Genomic DNA, 17,496 nt, shown 5'->3' on the forward strand with positions numbered 1-17,496 from the left:
GACAAGACATGGAACAAGAAAGAGAGAAAAAGAGAAAGAGAGCAAGAAAGATAGAAAGGAAGAAAGAAATGCAAAGATCCTCTCCCCTTCTCAGTGCTCTTGCCTCACACTTCCCGCTCATGGAGAAGGCTCCAAGATCCCAGCCGAGCAGGGATATTACAGCCAGGTGGGAAACGGGTTTCTGCCTCTCATCTTCCAAAAGTCTGAAAAGTGTCCTCATTCCCAAATGGTCTGAAAAGTCCAAATTTTAAACCTTTTCTTGAGCCAAGTCTTGAAAAAAAACTGCTTCCGGTCAGTCACAACATTTTGTTCCCATCTTCACCTCTGTCCTTTATTCATGGGCTCTAATGAATTAGCCTCAGTCTTGAAACAAAGCTGTTTCAAACTGGAAAACTGGGATTTTTAGCTGTGGAAATGGAAAAACAAAAGATTTCCACAACTGAAAACCTTTTTGCTTACTTCTGAGAGGTGGGATCTTGAAAGCAGGCCCCTTGCCATGACAAGCTTGCTCTTAAAAAAGAAAAGGCATTTTCTAGCAGCAACAGCAAGACACTTCCACTGGAAGGCCACAGGCCCAAGTGCTATTCCTCCCATGCAGGGTGCGCAACCTTTTAAAAACTAAGCGTTCCCGCCTGCAGCCGTTCCCTACCAGGGGATCCCAGTGCGGCAGAAGTCCTACAAGCCATGCCGTTTGCAGCCCACAACTTCCTGGACATTCCTCTGCAAACCTTGCGGGAAGGTAATTGCTAATCAAGTGCTGGATCCATAATCGGCATCGATATGTCCTCCTGCTAACCCCGGTCTTGGCAAGAAGATGGAGGCTCAGAAAACCCCGGGCGCAGGCCTGAGTCGCTCTCCAGAGAGCCTCCACTCGGTGAGATGGAGTGCACGACAATTGGCTGCTCCCTTCTCCTGCTGTGGTTGTGTTTGTCTAAATGATTTACTGCCAACACCGAGCTGGCGACAAGCAAAGACGAGGCGACAACACTGAGGAGGGAAGACACTGTAGCCCCGCATCGTCATAACACAATCTCAGCAAGTCACTGGGATGGAATGCATCAGGTTCAATTCATTAGGACTGATAGCTCCCTGAATGGGCCTGAATAATTGATGGGCTGTAGAGGCTTTTAAGATGTTCTGTGCGCTTGGAAACCCAAATGTATTCTTTTTTTAAAAGCTAACACACACAGAAAAACACCGACGCAGGTGATCCGAGCAAAGGTTAGATGCTTTAATGCGCCGTGTTTACACTGAAAAGCCTTGTAACAGGACATGGATACACTGGGGCTGGGGGCAGCCGTGCAGGGAGCGGCAGGTCTGGGCACTCGTTCAGTGGTAAGTGAACTAATTTGCCGGGGCCGCTGCACGCCTCCCGGAAGGTGGGAACTAGCCGGGCGTCAGGGAAACGTTTGCAGAGCAAGGCTACGGACGGGCGGGAGATGAGGCTCGTTTTCCTTCCTTCTCCCCCTCCCGGCTTACCAAGTCCCAGGGAGAACCGGGAGCACCAGTGCCGTCCTGGGGGAACCAGGCAGAGGTGGCACTGGGAGGGTAACGTTGCTGGCTCCGATTGGCACCTGCTCCTCCATCCTTTGCGCCCTGGGGCCCGCGCACGCCGCACCTGGACAGGGGAGCTGTTTCCCTGCCAAAGCCAGGGACTGCCCAAGAGCCCTGCCCTGCTGAGCCCCCATCGCCCTTCCCCTCGGTCCGCCTACCTTTCACGGTGACGTGGACGCTCTGGCTGATGGAGAGCTGTGGCTGGATCAGGACGCTGCACAGATACTCCCCCTCGTCCATGCCCTTCTGCACGTCCATCAGCTTCAGGGTCCCGTTCTCAAAGACGACCTGGCGGTGGTTGTCCGGCAGCAGCAAGGAGTCCTTGTACCACTTGATGGAGTAGTAAGGGTACCCGATCACCCTGCAGTTGATGAAGGTGTCCCTGCCCGCCACGGCTGTTATGTTCCTCATGGTGCGGATGCTCGGGGGCCCTGGACAGCGGGAAGAAGAAAAGAGGCGGGCGAGGTTAATCCTGAAGAGCCCTTGGTTTGCACACAGAACGGCTGAGCACGTGTCGCAGGCAGACTGGACAACACCTCGGGGGAAGCAGGAGCTCGACACGTGGAGGAGCCACCCCCGCCCGGGGACGACTTCTAAGCGGCTTTGGCGCTGGAGCTATTCACGCACGCCTTGTGAGCGAGGAGCGCGGCGGGGCACGCTGCCTGGCACTGCAGAGCTCCTGGGGACAGTTCATGTGCTCAGCTGAGGAAGTTCAGGGATCCTCTAGAAACCTCTCGCCCGGCGCCCCGCAGCCTCGGGGCCACGTAGGCCCCGCTGCAGGCGCTGAGGGCGCTTTCTAAAGCCTGGTGCAGCTTCTAGCCCGAGCACAGCAACTCTGCCTTGCTCTCTCGAAAGGCAGCTCGCTGGCTTCCTGAATTCCTGCCATGCCACTAACGTGAATGTCACGTGCAGACGATTTTACTGACATTAAAATCTCGCTCTTCCTGTGTCTCCAGCTGGTGACTGAAGTTTTGCTCACTGGAGTCTATCTGCCTTTCTGCTGGCTTAAGGATGAGAAGAGCTTGAATATTTGAATACCATGTCTCAGGCATCAGCAGCTCTATTTTTCTCCTGGTTATCAGATGATGCCTGAGCAAGACAGCAAACTAATGCTCCAGTCTAGAGATCGGCTCCATCCTGGCTCCCAGCCTTAAGGGCACCACGGGGCTCACGGTCTGCCGGGTATGCAGGGCGAGCCGGTGGAGCATGGGTTTCCTACCGCCTTGGCCTGTGGAGCGGCACGGAGGACAAAGGCATGTGGAGGCAGGGTCTAGCTTCCACTGTTTAATCCAATTCTCCCCTCTGCTGCCACCCACCTTTCCAAAGGCACCCAGAGGAGATGTTACAATCTGGGGAGTTAATCTGGAAGCCCGGAAAACAGGAGCTGATCTGGGAAGGGTGCTTTTAGCTGCATCACATTTGGTTGAAGCCATTTGAATCAGAAGAGATATCAGACATGAATTTAGCAATGGCCTCTCTGCCAGCTTCCCTCTGGCATCACTGAGCATGCAGGGCCCCCAGAGAAACAGGGCTTCAAAACCGGAGACTCTGTCCAAAGCAAGCACCGGATAACCACAAAACCTCTAGCAAGCAGCCTCGGTTACAAAGTTCTCAGCTGAGCACTGAACAGGAAAAGGGCCGAATACCTCCACACGCTGCTAGGAAGGGAAGCACTCGCATACAAAAAGAGCCATCACAAAGCCCATCCCGAATCAACTGCAGCATTGGTAACTACGTGGCCAGCTAATGCAGTCACGCAGCGGTCATTCCCGGGACTGCAGGTGAGAACGGCTGATGCTTGGGTTCAGAAACCGGACAGGAACGCTCTCCTGCCACTTGGGGAACGCACAGATGCTCGCGCCTTTAGTGGAGATGGTTTTGGTTTGCTATTCGCTGGCACGGAAGAACATTTCAAATTACAAAGCCATTTTGAATGGAAAAACGCAGATGCTTCGCTTCAAAAGCTTTGCAATGAAGCAGGGTCATGGGTGTGGGCTCCATGCACCTGCATGCTTTTTTTTTTTGCTTGCTTTTCCAACCCCCGCGCACTGGTGAAACCAAACCTGCAGCATGTCCAGCGCTGCACAGTCTTCGTGCTTTGCTGAAGAAGGCTGTCCCAGGCCTGTCTTGACTGTACCAGCCAAGCAGCTTTGGCAGCTTGACCCACAGCCTGGGTTGTGAGGACTTGGGGACAGAGATGTCCAAGAGTGGGAAAAAAGAGCTGGAAGGACGTAAACCCCCCTCCTTTGTGGACTCTTGGCCTGGGGTGAAGGATCTGCCCGATACCACGTGCAAGGCAAAGCCTGAAACATCTTATCCAGGGCTCTGCAGCTTGCACGAGAAGTAAACGACCCATCCTCATAGCCAACATGGCTAGTGGGTCTCACTGCCGGAAGATGAGCTTGCTCTAGATTAAGTGATAAATGGCTGCGAAATCCACACTCGGCTGGGATCTCGGCCAAAAAGCGCTGCCTGCGTTGCAAACCCGAGACACAGACAAACGTGGCCATTCAGATCTGCTTCTGGGCAGATAAATGAACATCTCTGGGGCTGTGTCTAGCTTGCGCCTATGGAATGGGAAGCTTTAATTGGCCGTTATTAATGGGCAGTGGCTTATCCTGTGCCTTGTGTCTTAGATTTTGCCTGATAGATCTCCACGTAACGCACAAAACCAGCCTTCTCCCCCCAAAACACTCGGAGCGATTCACCATTTTAGCAGACATGGAAAACACAGAGGTGACAAACCAGAGCGCAAAATTCAGCTCACCTTTCCCCAGTCAGCATGGGGCAGGGGGCTCGCCACTGCTCCTCCAACCTACCCCAGCCCCGGGGACACGGTGCAAGGAGGAGCGGACAGGAGGCGCTGGGGGCGGGGGGGGCCTGACCTGCTGCATGGGGACGCCTGGCCGAGCGGGCTCCCAATAGCCAGCTCCGGCCTGCACGCTTCAGCACGGCAGAGCTTTTCACTGAACCCAGCAGGACGAGGGCGCAGCAGGGAGAGCGCGCCGAGCTTGCCTCCAGGGGCCTGGCATCCCAGTGCCCAAGGGCACTGGTGGAAATTACATTGCTTCAGGCTCTGCGTGCAAGAGGGGTGGGAGGCCGTGGTCAAGGCGGAAGAAAGGCTCACGGGTCCTCCCGGCATGGACGGGGCTGCACCAGCGGTGCCGTGCCACCAGCGGACCCCGCAGAGCCAGCCCATGAGCAACACAAGCAGCAGGGCCGGAAGCACGGCCGGCTCCGCGCCAGGGCGCTGCTGGGCAGGGATCTCGCCACCCCTGCTCCGGCCCACGGAGCCAGGCTGGCAGACATCTGCTGCAAAGGCGTGTGAGCAGAACCGGGAGCGAGGAGGGATTTCCTTGCCCGCAGCCCAGCTGCACTCGGAGGAGGTGGAGGGAGGCTGGGAGCAGGGCGGAGGTGCAGGGGGTGCCTGAGCCCCGCTGGCAGGACCGAACCGGGAGGCACACGGCAAGGGAGTACGGGCCAGGCTGGGGAGGGCCCGCGCTGCCCACACGTTTGCAAAAGAGGGACTGGAAAGGGAGGTGGCACTGAGGTGAAGCCAGGGAGTCGGGGCCTGCCCTGCCCGGCACAGCCCCGGGGCAGCAGGGAGGCACGGGGCACAGAGACGCACCGGCAGCACCCCCCACGAACGACGCGGCTTTGAGGACGGGGGGCACGGCTCCGCTCCCTCCCCACCACGTGCGCCAAGCCCGGAGCACGCCACGCATGCTCGGCAGCGACCCCGCGGCCCACTCCCCCATCTCAGGCCACAGCTCAGTCCCCCAGCAGCCGCAGCGTCCGTGGTCGTGTCCCTCCGGCATCGCAGCAGATGCCTTCAGCCACCGCAGCAAAGCCCGAGCCGTCCTGGGGTCCTGCCAAGCTTTGGCCTTGGCTTTCGTGCCCTCGTGGCCGAGCTCCACGAGCTGCCCCGGCCCTGCGCCGCTGCGGCGCCGGGGGCAGCTGCGCTCCCCGAGGCCCGCGGGTGACGCGGAGCGGGGCGGGGCGGGGCGCAGGGCAGCGCGCGCGCGGCGGCACCCCCCGGGAAAGAGAGAGTCTAGCCGCACGCAGAACCGCACAGAAGCCCAGTAAAGTCCTATGCTGATATTTAAAAGTAGACAGGCACCTCTTACGTTTATTCGCGCTTGGTACTCGGCGCTGCCCACTGAGTTCCGCGCGGCGCAGCGGTACACCCCGCCGTCCTTGATCTGCGGGCTCGTCACGTTCATGTGGCTCACGGTGGTGCCGTCCGACATGGTGTACTGGTTGGTGCGGTGCCCGTTGTCCCGCTGGATCGGCTCGTCGTCCAGGGCCCAGGTGACGGTGGGCGGCGGGGCGCCCTTGGCGGCGCACATCAGCGAGAACGGCTCCCCGGGGTTCACCACTTTCTCGCTGAAGGAGGAGATGATCCGGGGGGTCCCGTCTAGGAGAGGCAGCCAGCGAGAGGGGCGTTAGGGCGGCACGGCGGGGGTGGATGTGCCGCGGCGGCGGTCAGCTCTCTGGGGCAGGGGCTGCCCCGCGGCCCTGGGGCCAGTCTCACAGCACCGGTAATCAGCCCGCGCGTGAGCGTGCACAAAGCCCCAGGCTCCGCGGCTGTGCCCTGCCCTGCTGCCGCCCCGAGGGAGAAGGGGTGCTCTGCTCCCAGCCAGGCTGGCCGTGCCCAGGGAGACGCCGGCTTTGCAGGTGGGGAAGCCCGCGAGGAGCCTGTGAGCCGTGGGACGACCCAGGCAGATGCGCGGGGACCCCCAAGCCGCCCCCCTTGCCCGCCCCGCTCCCGGGGGCCGACTCACCCTCCAGCACAATGACGGAGAAGTCCTGCGCTGTCTGGGCCTTGCGAGTGGCGAAGCACTGGTAGGCGCCCGAGTGGCTCTTCTGGGCGGCAGTGATGAGCAGGGTCTCGTTGCTGATGCCCCGGATGGAGATGTAGTCGTCCACCGCCACCAGGTCGGTGTTGCGGTACCAGCGGATGGCGTACTCGGGGGAGCCGACCAGGGTGCAGGAGAGGATGACCGTGCTGCCGATGCCCGTCTTCAGCTTCTTCGGCGTGAGGGTCACGCGCAGAGGGTCTGTGCGACAGGGCGGGAGCGGATTAGCCACGCGCTCGGGGCCCGGGCAAAGAGCCTTGCAATGCAGCCCGGCTGGAGGGGGCTGCCCCGCGGACGCGCGGGGTGGGATCTGGCTCTCCGCGCTGCGTGGCAGCGAGGCCTCCCGCTTGCTGTCTGTGCTGCGTCTGGGCACCGCAGCCTCCTGCCGCCGCGCTGCTGTCGGGCACGTGGCGAGAGCCCCGTGGGTGGCATCACACCCGGGGTCACATCACGTCTTCGCTAGCCCGGCTGGGCCCTAGGGTGCCGGGTTGCCTGCGGCCAGCGAACATGCGGGGGTGCAGGAGGGTCTCAGGGTCCTGACAGCCATGGTGCCGTGACTCTGAGTTTCTTTGGGGAGCGGGGAAGGGACTTGGGCAGAAGCTGAAGCCGGAGTCCGGCTCGCAGCCTGGTGGGCAGGTGGGTGGGGGTCCTGCAAGTAGCAGCATGGCACGGGGAGCCTGGGGGCAGGGGCGAGGCGGGAGCACGGCTGTCACTGGCACACCTGTCAGATGCACTCCCTGCTCCACCAGCCCTGCGACTCCTCCGATTAGTGCAGTCCCTCTCCCCCTGCAGACTCGTGCGACTACCCGCGAAATGTCAGTGCACAATCAGCCAGGTGCCAGCCCCAGCTTCCCCCTCGGCAGCGAACGCCTGCCCCCGATGTCACCCCCGTGCGCGGCAGGGGCAGCGCGCCCCCCTGCAGCCCCTTCCCCTGTGTATCACTTTCTCTCCACTGCCCCAGGAGCCATCAGGCAGGGCGCGAGGCGGCGGCCGTGCTGCGAAGAAGACATCACAGCGGCTGGCACACCAGGTGTGACAGGCCTGCTCGCCACAGCCGCAGCAGCCCCTCCGGAGCTGCTCACTGAGCACGCCGGCATTGCGTGCTCGGCTGCCCTGTACCGAGGCAGAGCCCCACGTGCCGGCACCTTGTGCTCGCTCGGGGCATGCCGGGCTCGGCACCTCCCGGGTCGCGCAGCACGGCTGTCAGCAGAGCCCTAGTGCTCAGCTCCACGGCGGGCACGGAGCAAGCCGTGCCCAGTTGCAAGAGGCACCAATGGGCCCTGCCAACAGATTTCCCTGGAAATCCCGCTCTTTCCCCAGTTACAGCAGCAACCAGGAACTTCTGAAGAGCTGCCTGGCCAGACAGTACCTGCCTCTGCTCAGGATCAGACCGATCACCCTATCTGGGGTCAGGAGGGAACTCTACCCCTTGGTCAGACTGGTTTGGACTGGGAGGTTTTGCCTTCCTCTCTAGCAGAGGGCCTGGCCCTCTCCCTGGGATCTCTTGAGCATATTTTAACAACCTCTGCAGCACGTCGGCCACTGCGGCCCCCCCGCTTTGCCTGCGGCAGGTTGCACTGCGTCAGGGTTGACCATGTGCTTTGCTAAGAGGTTGGACAACGGGTCTGTCTGGGATGGTTTGGACAGGGCTGATCCTGCTTCAGGCAGGGGGCTGCACTGGATGTGACCTCCGGAGCGCCCTTCCCATCTCGCTGCTCCTGGACTCTAGGATTTTGCTGCAGCAGAATAAAGTCCTTGCAGAGGCCCCACATGCTAGGCGCTGTCTGGCAGTGCTGTGGGCTCTGGTATGTGATGCAGACCCAGCGAAATGCAAACGGTGCTGGCAAGTCACAGGCTTGTCACCAGGCCAGTGCCCTGTGCCACCTCTGTTAGGCTCAGCCCTCCGCCTCGTGGCTTTGCTCGATGCTCTCGGGCCCGCACACCAGAGAGCAAGCCAACAGCCCTGAAAGGACCTCTGGGCAGCCCTGTTTTGCAGTGAGCCCATGGCACATTAAGTCAGGACCTGGGATTTTGGAGACAGTGTCCAGGCTTAAGCACCACGTTATTGAGACCCAGACCCCACTGCGGGAGCACCAGGATGTAACACTGGAGACTGTGCCAGCATCAGGGATGGGGAGTCTGGGCTCTGCTGCCTGGAAGCTTTTCCTAACACCAATGCTGAAAACCACCACCTCCCATGGCATTTAGACCCGTGCCTGCCCAGGAGAGCAGTGCATTTGCCGGTTGCTTGATATTGCAAGGGCTGGTTTCAAATGTCCTGACCAAAGCGCCCTGCAGGGACACAAACACCTGGGTGCGGATCCGAATGACTCCCTGCTCGGAAATGTGCAGTAAGAGAACGAGAGCGGGGCAGGTCCTGGCCCCTCCACAGCAGGGACGGGAAGAAATAAGCTGAGCGCAGCTGGGTGGAGTCTTTCCTCCCCGTGCACCCTCCCCAGATGTGCCCTCTCCCTCCTCCAGATGTGCACAGGAGGGCCTCGCTGCTGTTGCGTGCACCCACACTTACTCAACTGGCACCGCCACCTCCGTCCCCGACCCCCGGCAGCTCTTACCGATGACCGAGAGGGTCCCGGTGACCTCAGCGGAGCCAAAGGTGTTGGTGACCTCGCAGATGTAGGTCCCGCTGTCCTCCACACGCATATCGCTGATGGTCAGCCCCGTGATGCGCTTGGTCCATCTGCTGTCCGCGGGCAGTGGGCGCCCGTCCTTGATCCACCGAATGGCCGGGTTGGGGTACCCCGATGCGATGCAGGGGAGCTCCACCAGCTGGCCCGTCCGCACCTCCCTGGACTGGAAGCCATCTAGGATGGTAGGGATGGACTCTGCTGGGTCTAAGCGCAGAGAGGGAATGAGCGCGCAGAAAGGGAGCGAGGGCGGATGCAACATCCCCAGCCCGGCCGCGCGCTCCGGCCGGCACCCCTAGGGCACATGGAGGTGGACGCTGGGCACCAGGCTCCCTGCCAGACTCGTGCCATCCTCGCACCCACACCACACTTGGGTGCGAGCTCCTCGGGACCAGGCTCCACAACCTGTGGCAGTCTGTGGAGAGCGGCACTGCCCTGTGGGGACAGGCCTGGATGGCCAGCACGTGGGAACAGGGGCAGGCTGGACACAGGCTGTTGCACCCAACGTGCCTGCTGCAGTCCTCCCCCGGGGCCCTGCCCTGAAGGTGCTGGGGCAGGCAGGAGGCCATGGACAAGCTCAGCGACAGAGAAGCACCCGGGCCAGGCCAGGCCAGGCCAGAGCACAGCCGGCCGCCCTTCCCTGCAGGCCGACGGGGAGCTATACATCCCTGGAGCCGGCGGGATAAATAAACACAGCACTGCAGGAATGACTCAAGGTGACACCTAATTGGTGCAAAATACACAAATTCTGTGGCACATTTCAAAATTTACAAGCGAAAGGGCCCATCAGGCAGCCGGGAGAGGAGAAAATTAATCACCGAGTCTCAGGCGTGAAATTAAATTCCAAGGGAAGGAAGCCCCTGTCATCGCTCCCGAGCAGAAGCAAAACGCCACGACATGTAAATAATGGCAGTGGCCGGGAGCGAGCGCGCCATGGCCGAGGGCACGGCACTGCAGCCACCCACGCCGCCAAGGGGGACAGGGACTGCGAGGCCTGGGCAGGGCCCTGCTCACGGGACAGGGCAATGCCCAGCCCTGTCCTTGGCACTCAGGCGGGGACAAGCACAGGGAAGCAGGTGGTTCCTGGTCACCTGTGGAAACCCCCCACCTCCCAGCTGCTCATCCCAAAGCACCCCAGCTAGCCCGGCTCCAATGCCTCCCCCTGGGCCTCCTGACCCCTGGACAGATGTTGCCGACAGCTGCCACACCGCCCACCCCTTTGGACTCTGGCCAGGCCCTCTCCCCGGGCTCTGCGACCTTGGGTGCAGCAGGTGGGCAAGCTGCTCTGGGAGAGCAATGGCACCGCTCAGCCCCGGCCACGGTGCAGGGCAGGAAAGCAGGGGCCGCTCATTCCCCGTGATCTGATCCGCGCGACCCCGAGGGCACTCGGCATTATCCCTGCACCGGCACTGGGAAACAGAGCAAACCGGGATTATCGTGCCTTGCCCAAGGTCATGCAATCAGGCAGTGCCAGAGCCCAGGAGTCCTGGCTGCCAGGCCCGGTCACTCCTCATGTCTCGATCAAGGGGCCTGAGTCAACCCCATGGAGACGTGGGTGAGGACAGGGGCTGGCAGGGCTGCCCCCCTGCTCTGTGGCCAGGCCCCACTCCAACTGGCGAGGACTTGTGACGTGGAAATAATATCAAGGGAGTTGATAGTAGTTGAAGTAGTCCATTCCACTACTAAGGAAACAGCAGCTGACGGACATAACCTGGCTGCTGTGCTCCCAGGGCAGGAGACCTAAGTGATGGCAGGGCAAGGAGCTCCTTCCTGAAAGAAGCCCGCCAGCCCCCCCTCCCTCAGCCAGGCATGGATCTGGCCCCTGCAGCCCCAGAGCCCATGGTGGATGCTGCTGGTCCCAGGCACGCCCAGGGCGCTGGGTCCACTTGGCACAGAGGTCAATCGGGGCAGCACCCGCCGCATGGACAGGCTTCCCCAGCTTACTACCCTGACCGCATTGCCTGCTTGCAGCTGAACAAGTGCCTCGTGCAGGGCATGACGGGACACCGCTCCATGCCCCGAGACCCCTGCTCCAGAGCAGAGAAACCCCCAGCCTCAGAGGCAAAAGGGAGAGCAGGCAAGCCCGCCAGGCTCTCTGGCCTGCCAGGCAGGGCTGTTCCTACCTGCACCGGCCCTGCTAGGGCTCCCTCTCTCCCAGCTGCTGTACCACTAGCCACGGCTTGCAGCCTGAGTGCAGCACCGTCTCCGCATGACCGAAACCCCAGCTCTGAGAGCGCGCAGGACGCGCAGACAATACCGCCCGGGGCTGGGGCTGGGGCTGGGGCCAGGGCTGGGGAGGCTGCCCTGAGCCCATCACTTCCCCGCTTGATGCTCACGCGCATGGGCCCCGGGACCCCTCAGCTCTGTGCAGTGAGAGGAAGGGAGGGGAAGGAGGAGAGCGACGGGGCGGCTGCGAGGAGGAAGGCTCCTTCGGCAGTGACCGGGGCAGTAAGGAGGAAGAGCTGCATTGCACGGGGGACACATGCGCTAAAGTGTCACCACCTCAGAGGAGGGAGCGTGGGGTGGAGATGCTGAGCCCCACTTCCCGTGGCCACGAGGGGACACTTGAATGAAAGAGACCTTCTGCGGAGCAGGCATTAGGCTGGGTAGCCAGCAGTGAGGCAGGCCAACACCACGGCCTGCAGCCTGGACGATGTCCAGATGCCACAGTGACGGACACCCCCACGGGGGCAGCGAGGCAGAGACAAGCAGGGAGCCCCGACCGGGACACCCAAGACCTACCTGACACGGAGAGCCTGGCCCCATTGCTCTGGCGCGTCTCTCCGCTGTACTTGTGCTTGGTGATACACCGGTAGGTGGACAAGGCGTCTTCCTTCTGCACGTCCGATATGTACAAGCCGCCGTAGGACGTAATAAAAAACCTATTTTCTGGAGACACAATGAGAGAGGGCAGAGCCTGGTTACCAGCTGCCTTCCAGCACACAAGGCAGAAACAAAGAGCAGCGGGCTGGGCTCCGCCAGACCTCTGGGGCTGCGGGTTCGAGAAGACTGGGAAGGAGGCAGGCGCGGTGGCCTTTGCTCAGCCACATGCCCACACCCCGGACAGCCAGCTCCATTGCTGCGCTCACTTCCCTTGGCACCCACATCATGACGGGCAAACTGACGCCCGTCCCCCAGAGGCCCAGCTGACGGGAAGATAGCCCGTGCCCACGGCCGCGGGCAGAGCACAGGGCGAGTCGGCTACCGCCCGCTCTGGGTGGATGGGCCTGGCAAGGGGGGAGCTTTGTGCCACCACGTTGTGCTCTGCAGAACGCTGCAATTAAAAGTGAATCCAGCCTGCCGAGTTAATAATTAGCTTAACTTGCTTAGAAGCTCGTGCAAACAAATAAGATCTTAAGTTGGTACTTGAGCACCGGGGGAAATTCCAGAGGACGGCAGGGAGGGAGCAACACAAGCCCGTCAGCAGGAGCCGCTGGCAACACGGCCACCCACGCCGAGACCACGGCGCCTGCGGCAGCCAGGTCTCCGCAGCCGGGGCTCGGGGCCCTGAGCAGGCAAAGCGGGCGTTGTTAACAGGTAAAGCTGCTCCCCCTGGCAGGCCAGGCATAAGCATTATCATTCACTCTTCATATTCATTAATGTTAATTAACAGTAATAAGTAAAAGCCTCCTTTGGAGAAGAGCCTAGCTGCAGCATGAAAAGGAGGACAAGGCAAAGACTTTAGAGGGAGGCTAAAGGTCGTTTTCCCCATTGGGAAGCTGCTCTCATCCTACCAAGAGCTTCGAATAGGGACGTGAAACCTTGGACTGCAAAAGATCCCAAAGAAATCAGGGCTACTTTGCTCATTGCTGAAATGCAGGTGTCTCTGGGGCAGGACTCCCGAGTGGGGAGTCACCCGCGTGGTTGCTTTGACCTCACTTGGACGTAGCCTGGGCAGTCCTGGACAGAGGCAGAGGGAAGAACCGCATCCAGCGCTGCAACAGCAGCAGAAACGTGGTAACAAGAGGGAACCACACATCCCGAACCGGCCTGGCCTCTCCCCTCTGGCACAAAGACCTGCGGCCAGCCCAGCACGCGCCCGCAGTCTGCGCCAAGGGCAGGCTTCCTACCCCGGCACAGCAGCCACCCGAGCCCTGCCGGAGCACCCCCAGCTCCTGCTCCAGTGCTGCCAGAAATAGCTGTTCCCCCGAGGGCATCAGGCGCAAACTAGAACCGGGTCCGGTTCCCAGACTTCCCACTAGGCCCCACTCCCCTCCAGAGCTGGGGATAAGCCGGCACCTGGCTCCCTCCTCTGCTCTCATCCGCTGCAGCGCACAAGTGCCAGGGTCCTTGGGGATGGGCCCTGCTGGCAGAGCTGGGGGGTCCTGGAGGAGAGGCCTGCAGCACTTTCCCCATGCATCGGCTGGCTGGTATTACTTAAACGTTAATATGCATCTAAGTGACTCCAAGGCCAATGTAAATAGAGGTTGGACAACCACCTGCACAATCTCTCTGGGACGCACCTGAGCCTGTCCTGGCACCGACAACTGTGCAAAGGACCAAACTAACTAAGGAGCACGTGGTGGGCACAGTTTGCCAAGCGAAGCTGCAGACCCAGGGTCCTCTCCGTCTCCGTCCTGGCAGGAAAGGCGGGGAGGGGGTCGCCAGTGCATGTGTCCAAACCTGCAGGTGCTGTTTTGTCTCCGCGGTAGGACATTGCGAAGTCGAGGCTGCAGCGCACACCTCACGTATGATACGACCGGGAGCCAAGCGCAGAACCGCGGCAGCTCCGAACGACCGCGGGATGCACAGCGCAGGCCGAGGGAAAAGAACGGCGCCGGCATCGCACGTGCATCCTGAATTCTGCCTCCCCGGCAAACCAGTGCGCCTGGCATGCTGGTTGCACTGGGATTGTCAGCCGGGGGAGGCCGTTTCCATGGCGATACACAGCTGCTCCATCTTGCAAAGTGCCGCTCCGCAGCCCTGCCCATCCTCCTCGTCCCCCCGTGATTTTTTGTGCATATTTAATTGCAGCAGCGCTTTCAACGGCACTGTGCTGCTTCTCCAGAAACAAAGGCTGTGGGGAGCGGGCGCGATGCGTGGCGAGATAGGGTAAGAGCAGAAATCAGTGGTATTATGTTCAACCCTCTGGAGGGGCTCCTGCAACAGCGGTTCTGCATGTTTGATGAGAATCAAATTATGGCCCGCTGCGGGCGGGATGGATGAGGAACCCGCCGGGCGCCCGCCACGGAGAGCAAAGAGAAACATGCGGAGACCAAAGGGGAAAGAAAACATCCCCACATGTGAAACAGCAGCAAATCCAGGCTCGCACCGTGGTGGCGCGGTACCACCCTGCCCTGGTGTGCGCCAGTCTTGATGAGCCCTGCTGGTGCCACGCAAGGGCCCGGCTCTCTGGGGCAGGGGCAGGCTGGAGCACCAGGCCAGAGGGGCAAGGCAGCCGGGCCAGGCAGGAGCCCTGGGGAGGGGAGATGCAGACCACTGAGGCGCCCCACCGAGCCATGAGCCCCTCTGGGGAAGCTCAGCCTCAACACAGGGACAGCAACCGGGTACGGGGAACAGGGACCCAGCCTGGCTGCACCCTCCCTAAATGCAACGAGTGAGGAGGGCAGGGGGGGCCACCTCTCCAGCCTCCAGCTTTCCATCCTGGGGGACTGCAGCACCTGCAGCAGAAGCCCAGAGACGCCCTGGGAAACACGGCCACCCCCTCACGTGCCACGCGAGCAGGCCCTGCCCCGACGCAGCACCCCAGCTTCAGGTGTCGCATCCAGCTGGAGCAGACTCTCCGGGGACCCGGGAGCCATGCTCTGCAGAACAAGGAGAAAGGGGCTGGAAAGAGCCCAGCAGCCCCTGGAGCCCCGCTCCGGGCACCAGCGTATGTAGTAAGGCCCACGGTGAGGGTTAGTGTCATGAAACAGGACCCGAGTGATGAGCTGCATGGAAATCACAAAGCTTGGGTCCTCTGTGTCTGCATCGTGGTGTCTGAGCCTTTAGGCTGCTCCTCTCTGCTGCTGCAACGGGCTAGAAAACCCTCTCCAGAATGAAAGCTAAGAGTCTCCCAGTTCACATAACTCCAGGAGCTGGTGCTCAGTAACAAGCCCACCAAGCCCTGGGAAGCTCACTACTGCATAGTGGAGCTGGCAGCAGGGCACTTGCCCCCAGCTCTGCCCAGGTTTCCAAAATCAGGCAGAAGTGGGTCTCCAGCCCCCAGGGTCAGGGTGAGCTCCGTCTCTGGACACAGAGTCCCTGGGGACATACCCGGAGGCACCAGCACGTCTCCGCACGATAGGGAGAGCGGGGGTGCAGGTATTGCTATTACTCAAAAGCAGGAACACTCAACCCTGGGCACAACAAGGGGCTCTGCTGTTGCACCAGACAGCGGGAGAGATGCCTTGGTGCTGTGTGTGGGGGCCAGGCAGCTTGGCAGCCCCCCGCCCGGTTTTAGAAACAGGACAGGTAATTTAGCAGAAAACAATGCTGGTTAGAGGAGCTGCATGGGGACTGCTGGGCTGCCTAATTACAGTGTGTGTGCAGCCTGCAAGCAGGGGCAGCGCTGGCCCTCTTTGCTCCCTGCAAGGTCCCCGTTGCTCCTGGTCCTGCTTATAGTTTCATAGTAGCTAGAGTCGGAAGGGACCTAGGTAGATCATCTAGTCCGACCCCCTGCCTTGGCAGGAAAGAGCACTGGGGTCAGATGACCCCGGCAAGGTGCTCATCTAACTTCCTTTTAAAAATCCCCAGGCTAGGAGCCTGCACCACTTCCCCTGGAAGCTGGTTCCAGGCCCTAGCCGCCCTGACTGTGAAGTAGCGCCTCCTAATATCTAATCTAAACTTACCCTCCGCCAGTTTGTGACCGTTATTCCTGGTCACTCCTGGCAGCGCACGGGGGAACAGGGACTCCCCCAATACCTGCTGATCCCCCCTGACCAGTTTGTAGCAGGCCACAAGGTCCCCCCTTAACCTTCTCTTGTGGAGGCTAAACAGGTTCAGGTCCCGTAGCCTCTCCTCATAAGGCCTGCCCTGCTGACCCCTGATCATACGAGTGGCGAGTGCTGCTGCGAGGGGAGAACTGCAAAACCTGGGAAAAGACACCAGCAAGCCCAGATCACATCACTGCTCCAAACTCAGCTCCTGGGATGGGCCCAGCTGCAGCCAGACCCCCAAGGCTTCATAGGGAATCAAAGGCTTTTTTTGGGGGGGGGGGCGGGGGGAGAAAAAATATTTCTTGAGATATATACACAGCATTCCAGATCAGCATTTCTACACAAACCTTAAAACACATTTAAAACCCACGCACCCACCCACAGTCCTTTCCATAACACAGTCTCTTAGTTCTCACCCCGCTGTTGGGGTTTACACTGTCCACTTCTTCCCTGTCTTGGCTGCTGTCACTGCCGGTGTCATCGCTGCCGTTTCGAGGTCCGGTTCTGTCGCTGGCGTCTTTGAACAGACTTTGCCCAGAGTCCCTTAGCCAAGTGGAGCTGGCCACTTCTCCATCCTCTCCCACCTACCGCCTTCGATTCAGGGGAATCAAAGGCAATGAATGCATCTGGTCAGCTGTATGGAGCCAGGGGAATCCCTTCTTATCCTGGACCGACTTCAGGGGAGCGTGCGGGTGGGGAAGTCAGCGAGAGCAATGCCCCTCTTGCCTGGCTGAGCTCTGGAGAGGCTTGCACAGCCGATGGCCAGAGACAGCCTCATGCGGGACCGAAGGTGACTGGATTAGAGGGGAGCCCTCCCGCGCAACCTGGCTGTGGTGGAGAACCACGCGCACAGGCCGACTCGCTGCACTGCCAAAGCCCATTTCCAGCACCGCAGCCTGGAGTGGCCAAGAAACTACAGTATCAGTCCCAGGGGCCTTCTGATTCCAGGAGAAAAATTACAATCAATATAGGTTACCAGTTGCTGCTCTATCCAATATAGATTTATAAAAACAATGGGGTCAGGGCTCCAGGAGAGAGCACATTTTATAGTTCATAAGACTAATGAGATAACTTTCCCTTGGTGCTCTGGGGCCAATATTTCCTTACGCATTCTATTTTAGCCGCGGGAGAATCAATAGGTGCCAGCATTTATGAATTAGCCGGGCTTGGAGTAGATGCATCCCAAGGCATCCTGGACAAATCCAATGAATGCTTGGTGATGTTTCTAGCCAGTTTTAAAAGTGATGAATTTAGTCCCCAGGCAAAGGGTGTGCATGCATGGGGAAGCCCCAAGGAACAAAGCCTGCGATTTTGAGCAGCACCAGGGATTGCGGGTGTGGGCCGGAGCAGGGAGTCTCCGTCATCCAGGCCAGGAGATCCATCCTAGGGCTGCTCAGCACTGCCTGGATGCTGTGTGCATCTCTCAGCCTAATCCCTTTCCCACCACCCAACCCGCTTCTCCCTGCAGGGCCCAAATCCCAAATACAAACCCCCGCAGAAGCAGGAAGGAGAGAGCCCACCAACCCAGGGGCCGTGCCTGGGCACGGGGCCCTGCTCTCC

General features: G+C 60.4%; 1 protein-coding gene across 2 annotated transcripts in view; it reads right to left on the reverse strand.

Moving 5' to 3' along the window:
* The window catches only part of DSCAML1 (DS cell adhesion molecule like 1), a 151,031-nt gene that overhangs the window by 36,986 nt on the left and 96,549 nt on the right, over nucleotides 1-17,496 (reverse strand). Inside the window, exons 4-8 of one of the 2 annotated variants that reach the window (XM_090027732.1) lie at nucleotides 11,801-11,947; nucleotides 8,987-9,265; nucleotides 6,339-6,614; nucleotides 5,675-5,971; nucleotides 1,713-1,985 (exon numbers count right to left, since the gene is read on the reverse strand). In XM_090027732.1, coding sequence (XP_089883858.1) covers nucleotides 1,713-1,985; nucleotides 5,675-5,971; nucleotides 6,339-6,614; nucleotides 8,987-9,265; nucleotides 11,801-11,947 — 1,272 coding nt within the window. The remainder of the gene's footprint in view (nucleotides 1-1,712; nucleotides 1,986-5,674; nucleotides 5,972-6,338; nucleotides 6,615-8,986; nucleotides 9,266-11,800; nucleotides 11,948-17,496) is intronic. The other variant, XM_090027731.1, reaches the window with a different exon arrangement.

This window comes from Crocodylus siamensis, chromosome 14 (assembly GCF_052110815.1).
Source record: "Crocodylus siamensis isolate JL-2025a chromosome 14, ASM5211081v1, whole genome shotgun sequence".
NCBI classification, from domain to species: domain Eukaryota; kingdom Metazoa; phylum Chordata; order Crocodylia; family Crocodylidae; genus Crocodylus; species Crocodylus siamensis.